Source organism: Stegostoma tigrinum, chromosome 7 (assembly GCF_030684315.1).
Source record: "Stegostoma tigrinum isolate sSteTig4 chromosome 7, sSteTig4.hap1, whole genome shotgun sequence".
Classification (NCBI taxonomy): Eukaryota; Metazoa; Chordata; class Chondrichthyes; order Orectolobiformes; family Stegostomatidae; genus Stegostoma; species Stegostoma tigrinum.
Genome location: NC_081360.1, coordinates 16,447,740 through 16,473,449, shown reverse-complemented (window position 1 = coordinate 16,473,449; position 25,710 = coordinate 16,447,740). Strand labels below are relative to the sequence as shown.

The 25,710-nt window shown below is 41.0% G+C and overlaps 1 protein-coding gene across 11 annotated transcripts in view; it reads right to left on the bottom strand.

Annotated features, from left to right (window-relative positions):
* Positions 1-25,710, bottom strand: part of agap1 (ArfGAP with GTPase domain, ankyrin repeat and PH domain 1) — a 667,156-nt gene that overhangs the window by 374,410 nt on the left and 267,036 nt on the right. For all 11 annotated transcript variants that reach the window (XM_048534221.2, XM_048534222.2, XM_048534223.2 and 8 more), the window contains exon 2: positions 9,442-9,500. In XM_048534221.2, coding sequence (XP_048390178.1) covers positions 9,442-9,500 — 59 coding nt within the window. The remainder of the gene's footprint in view (positions 1-9,441; positions 9,501-25,710) is intronic.

The following is a 25,710-nucleotide window of genomic DNA, read 5'->3' as shown; positions in this document are numbered from 1 at the left end:
CTTTTATCCCCATATACTATGCCTATAATATGGAGTTGATTCTGCACAACACAGTCCCTTCATATGCACCAGTCGGTAGAAGCAATGGCTAAGTGGTATTATCACTAGATTATTAATCCTGAAACTCAGCTAATGTTCTAGGGATCAGAGTTTGAGATGCTGAAGTCTGAATTCAATAAAAAAAAATCTGGAATTGAGAATCTTCTGATGACCATGAAATCTGCCAGCTACAGATGCATGTTCACAACAGCATCAGTATGAGTGACCACATGATGACACTTGTGATGACAAAGTCCTGCTTGCACGTCGGACAGCCTTTGAAGAGATCTAGCAAATCAAGACTGGGCATCCAAGAGGCACAATGGGCTATCAATAACAGCACAACTGTACTCTAACACAATCTGTAACTTCATAGCCCAGAATATCCCCCACTCAACATTACCATCAAGTCAGGAGATCAACCCTGGATCAATGGAGAGCAGAGGAAGGCATGCCAGGAGCAGTACCAGACTTACCGAAAAGCAGCAAAGCTAGCAAACAGGACCACATCATTAGCAACAAGTAATAGACAGAGCTAAGCAATCTCACAACCAAGAGATCAAATCCAAGCTCTTCAGTCTGACCACATACATTCATGAACAATGGTGGACAATTAAACAACTCACTGGAAAAGACCAACATATCAAAGCAAAAGGCAAGGCTGAAGTATTCGCGGCAATTTCCAGCCAGAAATGCCAAGCCAATAATCCATCTTGGCCTTTTCCAGGAGTTCCCAGCATCACAGATACTAGTCTTCGGCCAATTCAATTCACACCATGTGGTATCAAGAAACATTGGAGACACTGGGCCCTGATAACAGTACTGAAGACTTGAACTCCACAACTTGCTGCTTCCCTATCCAAGGTGTTCCACTACAGTTGCAGCATTGGAAACTATCCAACGATGTGGAAAATCACCCAGGTACGTCTTGGGCATAAAAAGCAGGACAAAGCCAACCTGCCAAATTACTAGCCCAGTCTACTCTCCATCACTCTCCATGAAACGAAGGAAGGTGTTATCAACAGTGCTATCAAGCGGCACCTGCTCAGCGTCAGCCAGTTTCGGTTCCACCAGGGCCACGCAAGCTCCTCACCTCAAGACAGCCTTGGGTTCAAACATGGACAAAAAAGTGATGAATTATAGAGGTGAAGTGAGAGTGACAGCCCTTGATATCAAGGTGCTTTCGACCGAGCGACGCATCAAGGAACCCTAGCAAAACTGCAATCAGTGGTCTCAACAGCAAAATCTCTACTGGTTGGAGTCATACCTGGCACATAGGAAGATGGTTGTGATTGTAGGAGATCAGACATTTCAGCCCCAGGACATGTCTGCAGCCGATTTTCAGGGTACCGTCCTATGCCCAAACATCTTCAGCAGCTTCAAAGTCCTTCCCTCTGTCATAAAGTCAAAAGTGGGGATGTTCGATGATTGCAGAATGTTCAGCCCCATTGGCAACTCCCGAGACTGAAGGTGTTCATATTCAAATGCAACAAGATCTGGACAATTTCCAGGCTTTGGATGCCAGGTGATAAGTGACATGTGCACCACAAAAATTCCAGGTAATGATTACCTCCAACAGACACAATCTAACCACTGGTCCTTGACATTCAGTGGAACTACAATCACTGAATATCCAATCATCAACTTCCTGGGACTTACCATTGACCAGAAGTTCGACTGGGCTTGCCACATAAATACAGGTCATAGCAGATCAGAGACTAGGAATACTGCCACAAGTAACTCACCTCCTGACACCCCTCAGCCAGTCCACGATCTACATGGCACAAGTCAGGAATCTGATGCAATACTCTGATTTATACAAATAGGTGCAACACCGAAGAACAACACTGAAGCAGCTTGACAACATCCAGGACAAAGCCAAGTGATCAAATTAAAAGATTTAAAGTTATCAAATTGTTTGACCTAAACAATTAAAAATGCTTCCACTGGTGGGGAGGCAAGACGGGCGGGTGTGATCTTACAGCCAGACTGATCAGGGCCACTTCACCAGCACCTTATCCACCACTGATGCTCAGTAGCAAGTGTGCACCACCTACAAGATGCACTGCAAAAATTCACCAAAGATCCTTCGACAACACCTTCCAAATCTACGACCACTTATGAATACCACCACCTGCAAGACACTGCCCCCCCCCCCCCCCGCCCCGAGCCACTAACCATCCAGACTTAAAAACATATCATTTTTCCATCATCGTCACTGGATCAAAATCCAAGAATTCCTTCCCTAAGGAAAATTGAGAGTCAAACTGCAGAGCACGGACTGCAGCAGTTCAAAAAGGCAGCTCACCACCACCTTCTCAAGGATAGCTCAAGATGGGCAATTAATGCTGGCCAGGCTGCAACTCCCATTTCTCAAGTGAATGAAAAGGCTCACGATCACAGAATAGCTCAAAATAATCCCTAGTAATTTAAGATTTTCTGAAGCATTATTATTATGAGGAAAAACTGATTGCCAATTTGAATTTAACAATTTACATTTAATCCTTTAAAGGTCATCGATCTTGCCGGATACTGGTTAAGATATAAACATTGGCCAGAACACTGGGAGAACTCCCATGCACTTCTCTGAAACTGTGCCATGGGAACTTTTACAGTCACTCAGTGGGGCAGACAAGGTTTCATCTCTCAGCAGAGATGGTACTTCCCCAAATGCAGCCTGACCTCAGTACTGTAGTGCTGTAGTGGAAGAGTTAAACTGGATGGTATGCTCAAGTATCTGGAGTGGAACTTGAACCCATGACTTCAGGATTCAAAGCAGAGATGGTAGGATCTGTCGATACTGGAGTCTGAGATAACAAGCTGTGGAACTGGAGGAACATAGCAGGCCAGGCAACATCAGAACAGCAGGAAAGCTGATGTTTCTGACCATTCTTCAGAAAAGATCTGAACTCATCATTTCCCCAGGATAGTACTGGTGCCTATCTGCACTTATTCATCCAGAATTTGCTGCAAAATTGGTTGCTGGCTGCCACTTGCTATTGCCTCCGGAGGTATACAGCTCAAGTGTCATACTACTTACAATAGCACTGGCACTAGGTGCAGGGCTAAGTCAATGAACTTCTTTAGCTTGTTTCATCATGCAGTTAGATCAGGGCAATCTTAACTGAGTTTATTTTCCATTCCACATCCACTAGCCCTTCTCAAATAAATATTTATCATCCTCAGTTCTTGAACGATATTCAACCTCAAACCTTGGTGTTTAGATTTCCATGAACTTTATTGTGAAGAATTGCTTCTTGACACAATCCCTAATCAGTCTAGTTCTAAAATTATACCATCCTGTCTTGCCTCCCCCTCATTGTTTACCTCAAACAATTTAATAATTTTAAATCTTTCAATTTGATCACTCCTTAAACTTTTATACTGAAGAATTACAAGTCCAGGCCATTTAGCCTTTGCAATTTAGCCTTTTCAGTGTGGATAATTCAGAGGACCCTGCACCCAAGCCAGGATTGAACATATCCTTCCGAACTGAAATACTCCAAATGGAATCTTACCAGAGTCTCTTCTGATAATGACATAACTCTCACACATTTCTATTCTCATTCCTTAACAGAAATATCAACATTAGCTTTTCTAAAATTATTCATCCTTCAGCAGTCACAGCATTGAGTCCAGGAGATGGAATTTCTTGTTACGGCTGTACAAGACATTGGTTAGGCCACATTCAGAGTACCGTGCATAATTCTGGTCGCCCTGCTATAGGAAAGATGTTATTAAACTGGAAATGGTGCAAAAAGGATTTACGAGAATGATACTGGAGATTGGAGGGTTTGTGTGAGAAGCACAGGCTCATTAAGTTGGCATTATTTTCCCTGGAGCATAAGAAGCTGAGGGATCACCTGATAGTGGCTTATACAATCATGAGGGACACGGATAGAGCGAATAGCCAAGGTGTTTTTCCCCAGGGTAGGAAAGTCCAAAACTAGAGGTTTAAGGTGAGAGGGGCAAGATTTAAACTGGAGGGGTAATATTTCATAGAATGATGTGCATATGGAACAAGCTGCCAGAGGAAGTGGTAGAGCTGAGTGAGTATAATTATAACATTTACAAGGTATTTGGGCAGATATCTGGATAAAGTTGAGAGCTATGGGCCGAATGCAGGCAAATGGAGCCAGTTCAGTTTAGAGGATCTAGTTGGCATGGACTTTTTGGCCAAAGGGTCTGTTTCTATGTTCTATTATTAATGGGTAATTACATGACCAATACTTCCAGTAAGATAATATGAGATTACAGGCAACCTGGTAAGATACACTGAGTGCTGAACAAGACTGGTCAGCAGTACCCAGTATGTGGAATTAGTCAGTACAAAGCACATCATTCTACTCGCCATCAAACCAAGCAGAGAACCAGCCCTAAAATTTCAGGACAACAATCAGGCACTACCTTCACGCGTTTTAGTAAAAGTAAAAATGCAGAAAACTTATTGAAAGAAATGCCAATGAAAAACAGCTTACTGTCTCTGTGAAGAAGCCTTACACAACTCACTCATGATAACGAGTAAGACTGCTCTCTTGAGCAGGAGGAATCGTCCATCTCCTAGCACCTAAATATGCATCCATTAACAATGCTGATAAATCACTTAGTTTATTTTGGGAGAGGAAGAGAAGGGACAATGTTTGAGAGCCATAATAAATTATCAAACTACTGTGGATATGCTTCTTAATGTTTGCAATATGCTGAAAGATGGCAAAGAAGAGTCATTATAACAGACAACAATGCAACTGAGTGTCTAGGTAGAGTTGTATTACAAGATTGTCCGGTAAACAGCCGCATACAGGTCTACACATAATTTGTCATGTGTTTTCTTAATCCATCACAGGATATGCATATCACTGACCAGTCCAGATGCTGAACTATAAGATCTTAAACCAAAAACGAGCTCAGACAGCCAACCCGGCTAGAAACCACAGCTCAGACTGACCAAAATAGCCAGACTGGTTCACTCTGGTTGAGGAAGTGAAAAGGCAGTTCCCGAATTGTGCAACATCTTTATTGCCTATCAAAAGCTAATGGTGAGGTACCATCTTGAACTAGTGCAGGTATGTGGTTCACATACACCAACGGGGCAGTGAGGGAGGGTGTTCTAAGATTCTGACCCAGTAACAACGAAGAAAGTGTGAGAAAGATCCAAGTCAGGACTATGCATAGCTTGGAATGGAGGTTATAAGTGGTGGTGTTCCCATGAGACCACTGCTCTATCCATCTAGATGTCAGAGTTTGTGGCACGGTGGCTCAGTGGTTAGCACCGATTCCTAACAGTTTCAACAGACCCAGGTTGGATTCCATCCTTGGGTGTCTGTCTGCATGGAGTTTGCACATTCTCCCTGTGTCTGCATGGGTTTCCTCAGAGTACTTCAGCTTCCTCCCATAGTCCAAGGATGTGCAGGTTAGGTGGATTGGCCATGCTAAATTGTCCATAATGTCCAGGGATGTGCAGGGTACGTGCGTTATCCATCGGAAATGCAGTGTTACAGGGATAGGGAGGGTCTGCATGGGATGCTCTTCAGAGGGTCAGTGGACTCAGTAGGCCGAAGGGCCTGCTTCTGCAATGTAGGGATTCTATGATTTCTAAGGTGCTTTTGAAAGAGATTTGATGAGTTGCTGTACTGCATCTTCTAGACGATACATATTGTTACTGCTATGCATCCATGCCAAAGTAAGTGAATGTTGAAGACCAGGAATAAAGTGCCAATCAAACCGGTCAATTCGTTTGGGATAGTATGGACTGTCCGGAGTACTTTTGGAGGGCATTTGTCAAAGCAAATGAAGAGTATTGCGTCACATTCTTGACTTGTACTTTGGAAACTATGAGTAGGATCCAGAAAATCACTAGATGGGTCACTTGTGCAGGTATACAAGCCAGTGACCCACTCACACATGTACTAGAGACCAAGAGATACTGAGGGTAGATGACCATGCACTCGAGGGGGAAATCAAAGAAAGGCAACTGCAGACGAGAGTGGGGGAGGTCAGCCATACAAATGCAGGGCAGGACAAGGGCAGGGAATTGCAATCACTTGACAGCAGCTACATACAAGTGGGGAAGGCAACAAGGACAGCAGTAAGAATGCACGGAAGCGGCTGTGTGGAAGAAAGGGGATGGTAAAACATAGCTGCAAGCGGAGGATGTGGGAGGGAAAACATGCACAAGGCTGAAGGTAAAGGGGATCAGGCTATGCCCTTGTCATCTGCCTAGAACAGTGCGTTGGAGTGCAGAGAGTGGATGGGAGCTACATTAATCACGTTTCTTTGCAAAGAAAGGACACTAATTCCACATGCACTTTGGCATCTGGGTCCTTTCATGACTTACCATTTATCTAAAGAATGATGGTCATGCACACAACAAATAATTGACTATTTTTCCATTCCTTCAAACAAGTATTGTGAAAAATAGGAGGAGAGCAAGCAGCATTCTAGAAGGCAGAGTTCATCTTGAACATAACCTAGTCTTGCTTATTTACTTAACAACAATTGACAGCTAACACAAACACCAAACTGATATCTACAATTTGGAAGGCAATGATGTTCCACAGAAGTGCTAAATCAATAATTGAGTAACTACATATCCAAAATGAAAAATATTTATATTTCTATGTATTAGAAACAATTTTAAACCAATAATACATTCTAAATCACTGTGATCAAGTCAACAAATTACACATATGGGTCAGATGTCTCAAGATGAATAAACAGTTACATGATAAAAACTCTCAAACAACTGTATAGTTCCAAAGAGTTTACAGGTGAGTAATTTTCTGCAGCAAAAATTAGAAATAAATAAGCCATTGTATTCCTCCAATAATTGAACAAACTAAAGACAAAAACAAATTCAGTTCTTAATGAGGGCAGTAATGAACCAATGTCCACATATTGATAAGAATGCAAGTGTGGAAAAAGCCAAGGTGTGTTTCAAAATACCATGTTACAACATGGCTTTCCTGAGCAGCGGCTAAGGGAAGAGTTAGTCTCGGCATTGATGCTCTTACAACAGTGTGGCTTACCAACACTCACTGACCAAGTAAATAAAAACAGACAATCACTTCAATTAAATAGCAGTGCTCATGTTTCTTGAGCCGTTCTGCAACATAAGTATCCAGCTTCAGCAAAAATTAGTAACGGGGGAGATATTTTGGGAGAAGAGAGAGAAACAGGTAGAAACACACACTGGCCAAAGGACAGAGAGCGATAAAGGATATTTGGATTTCAACAGGCATCAAATCAGGTCAGTCTTTTTTGAACTTTATTGGTGAGAACAGTTTGTAAGGTAAATCGTGAAGACGATGCAAGGGGTATTCAAATTGAGCAACGTACAGTTGGTAAGTGAGTGGGTAAAACTTTGTCCGATGCAGTATAAAGTGGAGAGTGTGATGTTTGTCAGGAAGAATCAATAAAGAGACTTCAATTTAACTGGGGAGATGTTGCAGGACTCTGAGGTACAGTGAGTTAGTCTGCAGGGGCAGCAAGTCATTGGGATGGCAAGGGTCTTTTTTACCCCCCATTAATTCACAGGATGTGAGCATCACTGACTGGGACTGCATTTATCCTCCATTCTTATCAGCCCTTGAGAAGATGGTAGTGAGCTGCTGTATTGAGCTCGTGCACTCCGTAAAGCTAATTATTTTTGGAGAAACAGAACGTAACAGAAATTGAACTTCTCTTTCTCTGTTCTGCTCCCAGTTCAACATTCAGTTTGCACTGAGTTAGAGATTGGAATCTCATTTGCAGTGAGCTTATATATAGCACAACACATACCAGGGAGTGAGTTACAATCTGAAAGCTAATGGTGGTGTCTGGGGTAGTTTATATACAGACTAACATAAACCAGGGAGTGAGTTACAGACAGGATTATAGTCCAGGGCTTCGGTTTAAACGTCCAATAATCAATACTGGGGAGTGAATTACATCTGGAATCTAATTGAGGAATTTGGTGCATTTATACATAGAATAACAGATACACGGAAGTGAGTTACAGACTGGAATCTAATTGAAGGAGTAAGAAGTGGTTTATGTAGAGAATAACAAATAACTGGGAATGAGTTATACCTGGGAATCTACTTGAGGGAAAGTTGGGCTGATGGGCCAATGAGTGGCAGATAAAGTTTAAATGTAGATAAATGAGAGGTGTTGCATTTTAGCATGGCAAATCAGGGCAGCGTTTATACAGTTAATGGCATGGGCATGGGGAGTGATGTCAAACAGAGATCTAGGGGTGCACGTGTACAGTTCTTCAAAAGTGGAGTTGCCAGCAGACAGGGTGGTGAAGACGAAGTTTGGCACGCTTGCCTTCATTGGTCAGTGCCTTCAGTATCGGCATTGGGATGTCATGTAGCAGCTGTATAGGACATTGGTGAGGCCACTTTTAGAGTATGGTGTACAATTTTGGTCTCCCTGCTGTAGGAAAGATGTAGTGAAAAACAAAAGGGTCCAGAAGAGATTTACAAGGGTGTTGCCAGAAATGGAGGGTTTGAGCTATTGGGAGAGGCTGACTAGGTTGGGGCTGAGAAGTGACATTATAGAAGTTTATAAAATCATGAGGGGCATAGATGAGGTGAACAGCCAAGGTCTTTTCCCTCGGGTCGGGAGTCCAAAGCAGAGGGCAAAGATTTAAGGTGGGCAGGGAAAGATTTAAAAGGGACCTAAGGGGCAACTTTTTAATGCAGAGGCTGGTGCATGTATGGAACAAACTGCCAGAGGAAGTGGTAGGGGCTGGAAGAATTATAACATTTAAAAGCCGTCTGGACAGGTACTTGCATAGGAAGGGTTGAAGAGGGACATAGGCCAAATGCTGGCGTATGGGACTAGATTAATTTAGGATTTCTGATCAGCACAGACAGGTTGGATCGAAGGGTCTGTTTCCACGCTGTTCATCTCAATGACTCTCTGTGAAAGAACACAGAACAGAATGAAAAATGATTTTCAGCTGAAGCTTTTGGTTTTGCACTCATCAGAACATACGCAAGAATGTCAAACTTCAAAGATTCATGGCAATTTATACTACAGGAGCAAGGGCAATTAGCTGGCACATTGACTCCAATTGGTCAAAGTGTTACCATGTAAAAAGCAACAGAGCACTAAGGCTTGCCAGGCACCTGGTTGTTTAAAGAAAAGGCACAAGGCTTGAAAAATAGTCCTTTCGTTTGAACAGAAAGGTCCCTATTTATGAAGGTATGTCATTTCTAACAAAAGAGTCACATTATGGTCTCAACTAATTACCTACAATTTCTTGAAAATGCACCTATAATGCAAATTCTCTCATCACGGACAGAATTCAGAGAAAAAGAAATAGTCAAGGAGTACATCCAAATGTTCATGAAATTTGCCAAGATCATTTTTTGTTGGAATGGCACCTTATTTAAGTGCACTGGTGACACCACTCACCACTTTGAGTTCTGGCACAGATCGACTAAGAGTCCACTCTTGGCTGTTCACAAATGCATCTGCAAAACAGAAGGCCATAATTTAAGTTAATAAAATCTGAAAAACCAAGAAATACAATGTTTTAAAAATGCTAAGCGACATTATGACAATGATTTTGAAAAGACTGCAATGTGGAGAAGAGAAAGAGACAGCCAGTTACTAAACAGCAATTGTTATGTGAAGTACCGAGATGAAGTCTACTCTATCCTTTTAATTAGCCCTAATCATCAGAAAAGCCATTGACAAAGTTTGAAATTTCCTCCCAAAACAATTATAGCTCCACATGTCCCAAATTCCAGATCTCAGCAATGACTGTCAGAGAAAAACATTAGCAGAGAGTCAATGTCACTACAGGGGCATCTGGCTCAAATTCATAATTAAAATAGTCCCCAGGAACTTTTTCCCAGTACTCAGCACAAAGAATTTCTTCAACAATTAAGCCTGCAGAGCCCAAGATCCAAAGCACAGCTTCATAACCAATCTAATTTGAAAATTAGCATATTCGAATTAAACAAAATTCCCATAGATGGAAAACCAAAAGAAAGGCTTGCAATCCCTGCTCAGGGGGAGGGGAAGTATTAAATATTAAATTTTCCTGGTTGTCATCAGATTGTACAAGATCCATGGCATTGTCACCTAAAAGGTAAGAGATGGAACGTCAGTTTATCTCATCAACCAAAAGATACAGCTCTGGATGCTTCTGCCTCGATTTCTGTATTTAAACATCTTGAGTGGGATTTGAATCACAAAGTAGAATGCACCATCAACTGTGCCAAAACTAAAACGTTTCACAGAAAAATTAGAAATGGTCCATGTACCATCAAGATCAAACAATAGTCTGGAAAAGTGGAGACTCAAGAGAGGAGTGACTATTTCAGACCCTCAGCTCCATTCTCTTCAGGCAGCCGAATAGTCAATTTGAGCACTGCAAGACCAGTGAACCTTGCATTGCACACTTGATAACAGTCTATCTAGATACAGTTGTCACCCCTGCTTTTGAGTTAAAAGTTAATAATCTAGCTAGCAACATCCTACACAACAATCTTCAGAAATCAACAGCCACTTTAAAAAGATCACCTTCCTGCCAAGTGACTAGAATACGTGAGAAATATTAGCTGCATAGCTTCCACAAATTGAAATCGAATGGATCAAATCAGTCGTAACCAGCGTCGAGACATGATGGCAAGAACCTCCGATTCATTCCCCTTGAACCAGGAGATTATGGGAAAAGAGGCTTACAAAAACCCTACAGCATTATTTGAGAAAATCAAGGGAAGGCTATTGTTTCTAATGGATGAGAAGCCAGAAAAGAACTGATGCTTTTATCAACATAGCTGACCCATGTTTTGGTGGAGGAAATGAGACTAGATCACAATCTATTTAGGAGATATGGACCTTTGAATAAAGGAAATGGGTCAAATTATACAGCAAGGAGAAAGAAAACCTTTTATGGGCATAACCTTAAAGAGACCTTGTTAATGAAGGCCCATGCACAAATTGAACCCTTGGGCTACAGTAATGGTTCTTGCTCATGTTAGAGATATCATGTAGTGCAGGAAATGATTTACAATGGAGGAAAGTGTTGTTAGTGAACACACTTCATTACAAAGCCATTACAGATGACTGGAGAAGTACAGCAGCCTTTCTAGTAAATCAAGTACAAGGCAGCGTCTGCATTGTTTACATCACTACTAACCTAATACACAACTAAGGTTTGTATTCACTCCAGAGACGGATCTAGTTTACCGAAGCACTGTGCTCCCCAACAGCTGGTCCCAGAATGAAAGCAGCAAACATATCTAATTAGTGGCACATTACAGTAACAAACTGCTATGGTGACATGCATCCTCTTTCAACAACAATAAAATTGCTGTTGCTACATAAGATACCTTGCACTAGACATGGTCTTTTATTGCGATTCAGTTCATGCCAAGACAGAATATTTTCTCACTATTAATGGCATGTACAGAACTAGGATCAGATTGCATAATCATAACTTTAATGCTGCAGCACATTCTTCAAATGCCAATAATAAATCAGGCAAGAATGAAGAATTTCATCAATAGACCCCATGGCTAGGTGGGCATGTGCTGGCAATGGCACTCTTCACAGTGTTCAATGCAAGAATAAACATATCGAAGGCACCTTAAAACAGTCTGGGACCATTGCTTTCCTTCGTTTACGCATATATGATTGGGATGTGAATACTGGAGGTATGGTTAAGGCAGTTGACATCAAAATAGGTGGTGCAGTGGACAGTGAAGAAGATAATCTCAGAGTGCAACAGGACCTTGATGAGATGGGTCAATGGGCTAAGGAGTGGTAGATGGAGTTTAATTTAGATATATGTCAGGTGTTGCACTGTGGTAGGGCAAAACAGGGCAGTACTTGTACAGTTATTGGTCAGGCACTGGGAAGTATTGCTGAACAAAGTGACCAAGGAGTCTAGGTGCACAGTTCCTGGAAAGTAGAATCACAAATAGACAAAGTGGCAAAAGGCAGCATTTGGCATGCTGGTCGTCGTTGGTCAGAACATGGAGTATAGGAGTTAGGGTGTCATGTTGCAGCTGTACAGGACATTGGTGAGGTTACTTTTAGGATAAAACACAAAAATGATGTTGTTAAACTTGAAAAGGTGCAGAAAAGACTTACAAGGATGATGACAGCACTGGATGGTTTGAGCTATAGGGAGAGGCTGAATTGGCTGGGGCTTCTTCCCTGGAGCACTGGAGGCTGAGGGGTGATCTTAGAGAATATTATAAGATATAGATATTGTAAGATATATAGAAGCTTATAAAACCATGAGGGGCATAGACAGGATAGATAGTCAAGGGTTTTTTCCCTAGGGTAAGGGGGTCCAAAACTAGAGGGCACTGATTTAAGGTGAGAGAGAAAAGACTTAAATAGGACCCGAGAGGGAAGAGGGTGATGCCTGTATGGAACCAGCCGCCGGAGGAAGTAGGGCAGGCGGTTGTAATTACAACTTTTAAAAGCCATCCGAATGGATATATGGATAGAAAGAGTTGAGGGGGATATCAGCTGGATGACGACAAATGGAACTAGGTCACACTGGAATGTCTGGCAGGTGCAAACAAGTTGGGCTAAAAGCTTTGTTTCTGTGCTCTATGACTCTATGATAAAAAGATACTGAGCTGTGGGTGCTGTTTGGAAGGGTAGCCACAATTTTGGCCTAAGTAGGTTAGTTTGAAGAAACATCTTAGAGGAGAAGCCAGGATGTGGACAACTAATACTGAGTTCGGTTCAGAAGGGTTTGGAGAGATTTGGGCCAGGTGTGGACAGATGGGAATAGCTTGGTTTGGGAACATGGTCGGTGTGGACTGGTTGGACTAAAGGGTCTGTTTCCATGCTGTATGACCTTCTGACTGTATGACAGAACAGATACAATGAGATCCGAGTTAGAGAAAAGGAAATTTTGAGAGAGAGGAAGTTCTTCAAATAGGCCAAAATGGGATTTAAGTAAAGATTAACATTTCAAATTTGAGATATTCTTGGTTACTAGGACAGTTGCATACAACTGAGGAGGACTTTGGTCAGCAATGTTTTAAATGAATGGAAATCCAGAGAGAGAGGGAAGGGTTCAGGGCTGGCCAGCAGAAATTGTATTGGAGTGGAGTATGGCGACAACATGGACAGGGATCAAGGTTTCAGCAGTTGATGAGATGCAGGCACAGTACATACCAGTGATGTTACAAAAGTGAAATGGGCATTTTTTTTTTGTGAAGATGATGATGTTGGGTTGAAAATTCTGCTCAGGGCCAAGAAGGGTGATAAGATGTTGTAGATCTTGAAAACTGAATGACCTGCAAGCAATGGGCTAAATACTCTGACTAAAAATACTTCGACTTTGTAATAATAAAGCTCAAGTACATTTTGAATAACTACCAAAATAATTTCAAATGTAACATGTATCTGAGTCACCATTTGTCAGCAAAACAAACTCCTTGTCCCAGTGAAAAAGGGAGTGGAAAGCACCGATGTAATGTCCCTGATCTCTGTACTGCTGCAATCAATTCCACAAAGATAGAGCTGAATTTGGCTTTAACAAGGGGTAACTGCACACATGAGCCTACAATCTCCCTTTCCTAACCAATCAGCCAGATTTTACTACTTCTTGAATTTTTGAATTTGCATTTAGTGACATTTATAGTGAATTTATTTGACATATTCAACAAGGAAAAATGTGCTTACTTGTAAACGTAGTCAAAGTTTGTTAAGTCTACTTGTGTCCTTCTTCCATGTGGCCAATCTTTGCTAAGTAAGCTTATTTCATTTACATTTCCAATCTCTCAGCTTCTGATACTTCCTTCTCATTATTTTCTAACGAAGAAAACCATTCTAGTCTGTGCCTTGCATCATACTGGAACAGCAGAAGTCCAGAAATACCTTGTACCACAATATTTTTCTGAAGGAAACATTCCGACAATTACCAATATATAAATATGGTCTGACCTGTGATCTATTTAACAATGCTCGTTGTACCGATGAATGACTTTAACACGTACGCATGCACTTGATTGTGGATTACTTCTCTGCATTCAGTTTTAAATGTGGTAGTTATTTTTATCATACAACTGATTATGAGAACAGTACATTCACCTTCACATATGTCCACATCACCTGCCCCTGCTCAGTTAACTTCCTGCAGAGATAGTTGGAGATCATTTAAAATGTTCAAAAATGACTTCTATTTTGAAAACGATCATATCCACTAAATAATTTTCTGTGGCCACTTTAAGTACATTGTCAAAGGCTGTACTCAGCAAAAAAAAAATTCAATGTAGTCAACAGTTGTGGTATAAAACGAGCACTGAAAAAAAAATTGTCAAAGCTTTCAGTTGTATGTAATATTAGATAGCAATACCTTACAGAAACAGGTTCAATTAACTCCATGCCAGTGCTCAGGCCTCCTCTCACTTAAGACTACCAGGTAAACCTATAAACATAATGTTTGCCTTCTTCCTCATATGTTTATCCAGTTTCCTTAAATGTATCTATACCATCCTCTTCAACCACTTTTCATTGTAGAGAGTTCCACATTCTCACCACTCTTTGTGGAATGAAGCTTCTTCTAATTCCCTGTGAGATTTCATGGTGACCATCTTACATTGATGGCCTCTAGTCATGCCCTGTCCCTATAAGAGAAAACATTTTCTGTTTCCATTTAATAAACCTTTCATAATTTTAAAGGCTTCTATTTGGTCATCCTTGAACCTTTCTTTGTTTTTCAAGAAAAGCGTAACATGGCAATCCTTTCCCATTATGTCTATGCACACATTTCTGCTTCTAATACCGATATCAGCTATCTAGGCCCATTTGTCAGATTTAAGTTGCATTTACTAACCATTCTGCCACAAGATTTACTGGGTGACAATGCATTTTTGCTTGTGGGGAATCCAAAAGCAGAGATCATTAAAAACTAAGACAGTCACTAATATAGCCAATATGAATTCAGGAGAACCATCTTTACCCAGAGGGGTGAACCAATATCCATTCTGCCATGTAGTTGTTAAGGTGAATAGCTTAGATGTGTTTAAGGGTAAGCTAGGGAAGTAAAATGAAGGAAAGGAACAGAAGGCTGTGGCAATAAGATGAGATAAAGGCAGGTAGGAAGAGCTTCAAGTGAATTACAAACACTGTATTGGCCTATTGGGTCAAACAGCCAGTTTTTAAACACTGTAAAACTCTATTTAATACACAGACAGGTGGAAAGACTCTTCCTACACGAAGTTCCTATCAGCAGACAAATAAACTAACGTGATAGACTGTCAGGTGTTAGTTCCAATATTTGCATAACTCAAAACTTATAACTGTAGCCACAGAGCAGACATCCACTCAGTGTTTCTTAACAATCTGCCCTCAAAGTAGATATGTAAAAATATCAGGGCTGTTACATGGGACTGCGTCATACACAACTGATTTGAAGAACATCAGAACATTTGCCTTCTTACGGCCCAAATATAATCTTAAAAATATTGCAGACTGTAGTGTAGATTTGGGTAGTACCTGGTGCAGCATCACATGTACATGGTAATGTTAGCTGATTTCTGAGCCAAACAATGACAGGCTAAGACTGTGCATGGCAAAATAGTGTTGCCCATGTCCTGCATCATCTGCCAAATATGCAGCCTTGCTTACAGAAGTCAATACAAACCTTTAGATTGTAATGCATGGAGACGAAATTACCTTCAGTATACTTGCTTTGAATAACATTGCAAGGTGTTGGATATTTGAGAATTCAAACGTTAATTTATCATGCTGATTTTTAAGGCTTCATATATAAAGTAAAACTCCAACCTTCAGATCTGAAACAAGCTCCTGCGTTATGATGAACAGCCACACATTTAACAACCCCAGATTTTCTATAGAGTGGAGTATGTTGTCCCACATATTTTGTAAAAGAAGGCATGTCACTTTCTGAAGGACTGAGCATAAAAGGAGCAGTGGGAACAGAGAGAATAAAAATAACCTCCACACATTTTATCGCCTCAGTCATTAATCCTAAACTGTGGATGTATGGTGAATTGCAAGACTTCTATGTCATAATGACCAATATAGGTCATTATTTTATGTTCGTTTAAAAAAATCAAATTTTAGTTGAATCTTTTCCACAAGTCAGAAAACCTTGGACATTCTTCATCAGTGGAATGCATTTTGCTAGACACTTCCGGTTTGTGTTTGCTGTAGCCTATGAACGAAGACCCCCTCCAAAAGATCATTAATACAAAAGTTTCTGAGGTCAAAATTGCAGATTGCTCAATGATAAGAGTCAGAATGGCACATCATAGTATTTACAGATCAGAGTGCAGCTTGTGAATCCCAGCTCTAGTGATGATGTGTTGTTGCAACTACAGGTACTGACAAGCCAGATGTATGAATTTTACACTAAATCATATACAATACCACCCCTAGCATATCTTTATAAAACCACAGACTTTCAGATAGAGTATTCTATGGCTGAGCTACCATCAGTTATCTATATTTTTGGTTACGAGCACAGTTTTGTGTTACTACATTATAATAAGATTCCTGCTGTTTTTCTCTTGGGTAACTGGAGTTGCCTTTTGGTCTCCAAACACTTATTTCCAAATAGTGCGTCAGTAAGGACATCTTCAAACAGACTTGAAAACAAAACCACTGTTCTAAACCTTAGGGGGCATAACAAAATTCATCAGATCCAGCCCAAACAAGGGAAATATCAGATGTCAAATAATCAACAATTTTATTAACTATGTATATACCTACACCTCTAAGGACAGACTGAAATGCACTTAATACATAAAAACCCTAATTAAACCTATAAACTCAGCGTAGATTTGCTAAATGGGGAGATGTTTTACGCAACTAGTTGGTATCTGGTAACATGGCACTTGGATAAAAATAAACCAAACATGACCATGTGTAATGCTCACGAAACACTGTTTTGCAGTATTGGAGCAGATTGTGCACAGCTCACCTATAGACACATTAAAGCTGAGCTGTTTTCAAAGGTAAGTCATCAACAAGCATGTTTCCATGACTACTCTACAGTTTGGCAGACTCAACACATATGTTTCCATTATCATAAGCCCTACTTCTCTCAAATCTGCAGAAATATTCAAGCTGCATTGTCAGCTTTCTGATAATCCTACCCCTCAGATGAAAAACACAGTGCATTCAACATGATTATAATATTATACATGTGCTCAAGATAAAATTTTTCATTTTCTTTTGCTCGAAGGTTTTTCTCATCGCAATCACTAACACTGTGTATGCATTTGCTTCCCACCATGAACCAACTAATGCAAAGGATCCAGGATACCTTCCTAGTGTGGGTTCAGCCACTAGCATCTTTTCAGCGAAGCCAAGCACATGAACAGGTGTTAATTGGAGTGCCTCTTCATTTTACCCCATTTATTAACTTGCTACTGCTTAAAGCAACTTCTAATGCAACGGAAGCATGGTAACTGAATTTGAATTGCTGAACAACTCCTCTCTAAACTCCAAACGTTATAAAATCATAAAAACAAACTGAAGATATTGATCCATGGTTTTATGTGATCATCTGGAACATGACTGAGATTTACCAAGAATCTCAGTCTCTGTAACCAGCAATGCCCAGATCAAACCACAATGTCCATTATTTTTCAATAATATTATTTGAACATCACAAATACTTATCATATGTTGCATTTAAACAACTATATCTTACACCTTTTGCAGCCAAAAATGCACCTAGATTCCTATTGGATAGAGCAGCAAATCAAAATTTGAGATTATTTCACCATGGGTGTAGAAATCCTAAGACCAGCTTTGTTTGTTCCGGAACATAAAAATCCTCATTGTGTCTGAAACAAGTTAAATGTTTATTTCACAAATATACTTCTAAGGAAATATATATAAACACACTTAAAAAACAGGTCCATACAAACATTGCAGAAGATACTGTGGAATTTTGACATTCTTCTTTCGAGCTTCAAAAAAAAGGTACTTTCTAAACAGGAAACTATTTACATTCCTGTTACAAGGCTCTACGAAAACATAACAGACCCTCATCATACATTGACAGAAAGACCCCAGACAATGGTCTTTCCACACTGTACCTTGGCGGCAGCTTCCCCAAGCTTTAGTGCATTCCTCAGCTCATGGTCCTGGGTCTTGTAATGTGCCAGTCTACAACAATCATTCCAGGTCAACTTTTTGCACTGGAAGACCAAGAGGTTTCGGGCCGACCAAAGAGCATCTATAACTGAGTTGGTGGTCTTCTGTATGCTGTCAAGGACAAACCTTAACAAAATAAACACTACATCTCTCTCCAGGCCTTCTTTGCAAAGATACATTCCAGAAGAAGATGGGTGATCGTCTTCTCACTGTACAGCTACTTCGAGGGCAGTAGTGGTGGTGCAAGGAGATTGTGGCCCATGAAGGATCTATGGCCAGTGCACTTCTCATCACTAGCTAGCTGCATCTTGGTGCTTGGTGGAAAGTTCTGGTGATGAGCATTCTGCCAATGGCTGACACTGTTCAGGAGAGCACCCAACATTTTCCACCCTCTCCTTTTCCCACAGAATCTCAAGGATACTATGTGCTGACCACTTCCTCATGGCCTGCGATCAAAAGTATATTATATTTTGGCAGATTTTGCTTGTTTTTCTATGAGGGATACATGATACAGAATTGTTCAAATACTTGGAGCTGTGCAAAGGCAAGGAGGCCAGACCCATCCCTCACAACACTGGGAACAGGTAGAATCTCAGTGCAAGGATTTATATACATAATAAGGCTATTCTTCTGGAACTCCCTTCCTCAGTGCTGTTGAACCGCCTTCACCATTCTTTAAAGATTCAGAAGTGAAGTTTCTCTCTTTCTCACGGCCATTAATCATGAGCAATAAGTGCCAATGAACTAAAAACCATTGGTGACAGTCACGCTCTGATCTGAATTAGCACAACACAACCCTTGATACCATATCACAGGATCCTTTTATCCACAAATTCTATTTATTTGTTGGCATAATCTTTTAGTTTTAATTCTGCAACTGACAATTACTCAAATTTTCCCCACATAACAGTGAATTAGTACACAACATTCTCAAGCTCTGAAATTCCCTCCCTAATCTGCTCCATCTCTCCTGTTGGTACAGTTCTTAAACCCCATCTCTTCGACTATGGCTGAAAAGTGGCAAGTAACGTATGGCACACAAATGCAAATTTTCTCCAACAACAGAATCTAACCATCACCCATGACATTCAATGGCGCAGCCATCACCAAATCCCCATTATCAATTCCTGGAGTTCTCATTGATCAGAAACTGAACTGGACTTGCTGTATAAATGTAGTGATTACAACAGCAAGTCAGAGGCTAGGAATCCTGTGGCAACTAACTCATCTCCTGACTTCCCAAAGCCTATCGTAAGACTCGAGTCAGAGGTGTGATGGCCTCCAACATCACTCAAGAAGCTTGACAACATCCAGAACAGCCTGCTTAACTGGCATCCTATCCACAAATGCCCATTCTCTCCACCACCAACACTCAGTGGCAGTAGTGTGTACGGTCGATAAGAGACACTGCAGAAATTCACCAAGGCTCCTTAGACAGCAATTTCCAAACCCACAATCGGTTGCATTTAGAAGGGCAAAGGAAGGAGATACATAGGAACGCCATCATCTGCAAGCTCCCCTCCAAGCTACTCACTGCCCTGGCTTGAAAATATATTGCTATTTCTTCAGTATCTTTGGTCAAAATCCAGGAATTCCTTCCCAAATCACATTGTGGGTCTACCTACAGCACATGGACTGTGGTGGTTCAGAAAGGCAGCTCACCATCGCCTTTTCCAGGGCAAATAGGATGGACAACAAAATATTGGCCCAGTCAGTGATGCCGATATCCCATGAGACAAATAAAAAGAATTATGTTCCAAAAATTTCCTTCAATTCTTTTATGAGATCATTAATACTGGTACAATTTTGCTACCTCACTGATATGTTAATCACATTTACCTTGTCACAACTTTTCCGTATCTCGAACAGCCATCTCAGGTCAGGACTTAATACATTAGTTATACAGAAACAGCACCTGTATTCCAATATCATTGACAACATTTTATACAACAAGATAAAACCATAGGCAATTACATCCTTAATATAATATAGCATGTAAAATTTTACACATCACTGCTTCCATGCACTCTGTTTCAAATAGGTAATCCAAATGTGAACAATTCTTATTCATTTTGACACTTATTTTTCCTTATTCATTCATGGGTTGATGGCATCGCTGGCTAGGCGGCTTCTATTGCCCATTCCTAATTGCCCAGAGGGCAGTTCAGAGCCAACTACATTGCTGTAGGCCTGATGTCACATGTAGGCCAGACCAGGTGAGGATGGCAGATTAGTGAACCAGATGGGTTTTTCCAACAATGGATTCACAGTCATCATTAGATTCTTAATTCCAGATATTTATTGAATTCAAATTCCACCATTTGCCGTGATGGGATTCAAACCCGGGTCCCAGTACATTATCTGGGTCTCTGGATTAACAGTCCAGTGATATACTACTAGGCCATCACCTCCTACATCCTGACAGACACTCTTATTAGTAGGTTTCTCACCTGCATTCATTTTGTTTTTAGGATAGCAAGTTGGAAAAGAGACATGAACTGGAAATTATAATGAAAGCAATGCTCTGACAGGCACATGGGAGTAAAGGGTTTTTTTGACTGTTTAACACGTGCTCTTGGCAAACACATAGTCAACAGATGTAGCAGACATTGGAAAAGGTTCTTCTTGCTCATCAAGACCAGCACTGACCCGAAAATAAACTTTCAGGAAGCTTTCAAAATGTTGAGTGAAATCAACCAATGAGATGACCTTGCACACAATTATGAATAAAGCTGTTCAGAGTAGCACATAATAGATCTCTGTTTGGGCCAAATCAGACGCATCTACCAGTCTGATTGTATCAAATGGAGCAGCATGAACACAGGTATTGAATGAAGAAACCTAGCAGTCATAAATGGGAATACTGCTCCAAGTCCCCATCATGTCACCGGAACAGAAATTTTATGCCCTCACATCAGAGTAAGCTATAAAAGGAGTGTCTTCTCTCAAGTAAATTTGAGGTTATAACTATCCCTTTGTGAACAGTTGGTGGAATCATTGCCACAAAGTTTTACTTCTTTTTGAAAAAATGTTGAATTGAGAGGTTCTTCTTATTTCATTCATAGGATGCAAGTATCATTGAAGGATTAACATTATTTTCCCCCAACCCCAAATGCCCACTTGGGAAGCTGAACTGCTTTAACTGTTGCAATTCACATAATGCAGATGTGCCACAGTGCTGTTAGACAGGTTGTCCAGGATCAGCACACGGTGACACTGATGGAATGGAGACTAGTACAATGTCGTGATGGTGCAGAGCTTAAGGAGGAACTTGAGGCTGTGATATTCCATGCACCTGATACCTCTGAATACATTTTAACTTCGATCATCTCTGTATCTAATCAGGTTGTTATTAGCAGGAATACAAAAGACCTTCTGTCGACTTTAGTTTCAAGAAGCAACAGTGATTACATCAGTTGCTGATCATGCCAGACATATGTAGTAACTAGCAATCGTAGTAATTCAGGCCAATAGCAGAAGCTTCATTCTCAGAGAACGTGAAATGTTTACATCACTAATTCTGACATTTTGTTAAAGAGCTAACAGTTTTGGGGAAAAGAAAAACAATTTAGGATGAGCTCATAAAGAACAATTTTAAGAGCAGATTATTTGCTGCTGCATAACATCAAGTTGTTGCCAAGTCAATTAAAACTGGACAAATCCAAAAGCTGGCATTTCCAGTTACAAGATAACGAAGTGTAGAGCTGGATGAACACAGCAGGCCAAGCAGCATCTCAGGAGTACAAAAGCTGACATTTCGGGCCTAGACCCTTCTTCAGAAAAGGGGGAGGGGAAAGAGGGTTCTGAAATAAATAGGGTGAGGGGGGAAGGCGGATTGAAGATGGATAGAGGAGAAGATAGGTGGAGAGGAGACAGACAAGTTAAAGAGGCGGGGATGGAGCCAGTAGAGGTGAGTGTAGGTGGGGAGGTAGGGGGGGGGGATAGGTCAGTCCGGGGAGGACAGACAGGTCAAGGGGGCAAGATGAGGTTAGTAGGAAGGAAATGGAGATGTGGCTAGAGGCGGGAGGAGGGGATAGGTGAGAGGAAGAACAGGTTAGGGAGGCAGGGACGAGCTCGGCTGGTTTTGGGATGCCACAGTGGGAGGAGACATTTTGAAGTTTGTGAAATCCAACTGGATACCATTGGGCTGCAGGGTTCCCAAGCGGAATGAGTTGCTGTTTCTGCAACCTTTGGGTGGCATCGTTGTAGCACTGCAGGAGGCCCAGGATGGACATGCCGTCTCAGGAATGGGACGGGGGAGTTGAAATGGTTCGCAACTGGGAGGTGCAGTTGTTTAGTGCGAACCGAGCATAGGTGCTCCCCACAACCCCGGACTGACCTATCCCTTCCCTACCTCCCCACCTCCACTCACCCCATCCCTGTCTCCTTGCCTTGTCTGTCTCCTCTCCACTTATCTTCTCTATCCATCTTCGATTCGCCTCCCCCTCTCTCTCTGTTTATTTCAGAACCCTCTCCCCTCCCCCTTTTCTGAAGGAGGGTCTAGGCCCGAGCCGTCAGCTTTTGTGCTGCCAAGATGCTGCTTGGCCTGCTGTGTCCATCCAGCTCCACACTTTATTATCTAGGATTCTCCAGCATCTGCAGTTCCCATTATCTCTGATACAATTTCCAGTTACAAATCTCATGCTCAAACACAAGATCAAAGCATAAATCAACACAGATAGAATGATAAGCTCTGTACCAGGTCACAGGGAAGAGCTGTTCAAGTTTTAATCATTTGCAGTTAGCTCAGTTGGGTAGTTTGCTATGCAAAGTGACGCCAGCAGCATGGATTTTATTGCTACACCAGTTTAGATCATCTAATAAGCCATGAAGGACTCTCCTTCTCACCCTCTTCTCTTGCCAGAGGTGTAGTGACCCTCAGGTTAAAAAAAAACACTAATTTCCTCTCTCTTATGAGACAGCAGCCCTATGATTCACTAGGACAATGGCAACTTTATCTTAACCTCTGACCTTTAACGGGGGCTGTGTAGTATCTGTTTATACAGTAGCAAGATCCAAGGGCATTAAAATTAAATTCCTTCTTAAAGTGTACTGAATCTGGGCATATTTTTCTTCAGCTGCCTAGCCCCAGACCCACCAACAGCAGTTCCAATTGTGACTTAATGAGGTAAAATCTGATTCAAATTATAGGATATGACATTGGAATAATATTAATGACTGCAGTTACTTAGCTTGACCAGTATTTTACTTTTGTATTTTCTACAAAGCTAAGAACACACAACACGCCTCCACTCCAGTGGGAACTTATTTATCTTTTTAAGAGTAATGTCTCTGCTTTCTGTTTACAAGGTGAGGAAGAGCAGTTCTTCTCACCCTCTCATTTTTTGACTATCACTGTAGTTCTACTTCCAAAACCTCGGATGACCTCCTTCGTGTATGTTGTTTCCAGAAAGACAAATGACTTGAGTGAGAGTTCAGCCCTCCCAATGCATACAGTATAATTTAGGGTAGGGCAGACAGGGGAAAGAAATGAGACAACCTAGCTTGCTCTTACACTTTCTGGTGACCATACAGCTAGGCACTGGGATAGCCTAAAAGAATTATGAATGGCACAAAAAATAAGAGGATAAGGAAATAAACACTTTACACACAAAGGTCACATAAAGCAAGGACAATGAACTAAAATTACATCTGGTTAAGGCGTATACAGCCCAGTGCAACTCTGAATGCTCCATTACTCTTGCCAGATTGCATTATTTGAACAGAATACAATTCTGGCCTAAATCTATATTTAAGCCTAGCTTGTGGCAGCTGAAGAATAGGATTTAGAAAGCAAGCTCCAAAGTTTAATTTGCAATCCATTACTCTTTCAACTTGTTCCATCCGAATATAACAGAGATAGTGACAAATAGACATGAAATGAAATCATGACATAAATATGCCAACTGCAGACTGACTGCAGAGGGTTTTTATTCATACAAAAGTTCTAGTTTTCTGTTATATACCATAAGGAAAGGATGCAATTTTTCCAGTGGAATCACCTAAAGTCAGGAACTGTTCTCTATCTAGTTTGTGATGTGGTGTGTGTATAACCTTGCTTTTAACATTTCTCTCACTTTGGACCTGGACAGATTGCCATCATTGATCTTATGCATCACTGCACCGCCCACTATATCTCACTAGGTGTTTAAGAGAGAACAGCTCTTTATCGTACACAGTGAAGCAGACAGATAAGTTACGCTCCTAATTATTCTTTAATATATAAGGACTTGAAGATCCATCTTAATCTAGCAATATTGGGCCATCATCAACAAGGTAGGGGTATGGGGACGGAGATGAAGAAGGCAGGGCTGAATGGGGTGGGGAGGTGCAGAATAGAGGGAGACAAACAGACTGACTCACAGCATTAGTTTTAAATTCAAGTTCACATGTTTTCATTCAATATTTTCTCCAGGTATATTGCTACAACTACCAATTTTGTAAGTTTGTTATGTTTAAAGTTTTGGCAAAGATCTGTAGCTTGGATTGTGGGTGAGATTTTTGACTTGCTCGCCGAGCTGACTTGTTCTCATTCAGACATTTTGTCACCATGCTGGGTGACATCATCAGTGAGGCCTCCGATGAAGCGTCAGTTTGTTACATTTTGGGACTGTGACTAAGGTAAAATGCAGAAAGAATGTCATGTGATCTGCTCTGAATACTGTTTGACAGAAGTCCTAAATGTCTTGGCTGATACAGGCTAGAGGTGGTGCAGGTTTTCTTACCAAGATGATCATGTTAAATGCACATACCTATAGACGACAGCAAGACCAGTTCTGCTGACTGCTGGTAAGGTGTCTTGTGGTAATAATTCTACAGAGTCAGGAGGCCTGAGTACAAGTCTCATGTGCTCCAGCTATGTTTAATAACATCTGTCATTCCAAGGTATGGGATGTGGCTGGTCTAAAAGATAGCCCATTAGCATTTCTACCTAAATATTAGGCACACACTTCACAAAAGAAATACAACTTAGATGCAAAAGGTCCATAGAAATCCATTTTCACATGAGGTTACAAAGTTTCCAAGATATGACTTAAACTCAAATACAAGTTGATCTACAGGCATGTCAGACACAGAGATCCAAAGTTACATTTGTAGGAGGGCTATCTGCCTGTATCATCTTTTCAAGTAAAGGAAATGCTGATTTTCTTACTTATCAACCAGAACATCATGGGAGCTAGCATTAGATTAAAGAAATAAAGCTTCTCAAGTGAATGGAGCAAACATGGCACGAGGGAAATAAAATAACACTGATTGGTTTGGGTCTGGAATGCACCGCTTGGAAGAGCGTTGGAAACAAAGTCAACTGAGACATATAAGAGGGTGCTGGATAATTATTTAAATACAATCAATGCACATAGGTTTGGGTAAAAGACAGGCAAATGGCATTAAATCAGTGTTCATAACAGAGCCAGAGCAGAAATGACAAACTGAATGGCCTCTTCCTGCACTGTTACAATTTTGTAATTGTGTGAGTGAAAGGAGGCTGAAGGTTTGTCAAGTTTAAGACAAAGAAGGAATCTCCAGCATAATTCTCTCAGTGAACATCAGTTCTAAAGTTTGAAGTTACGT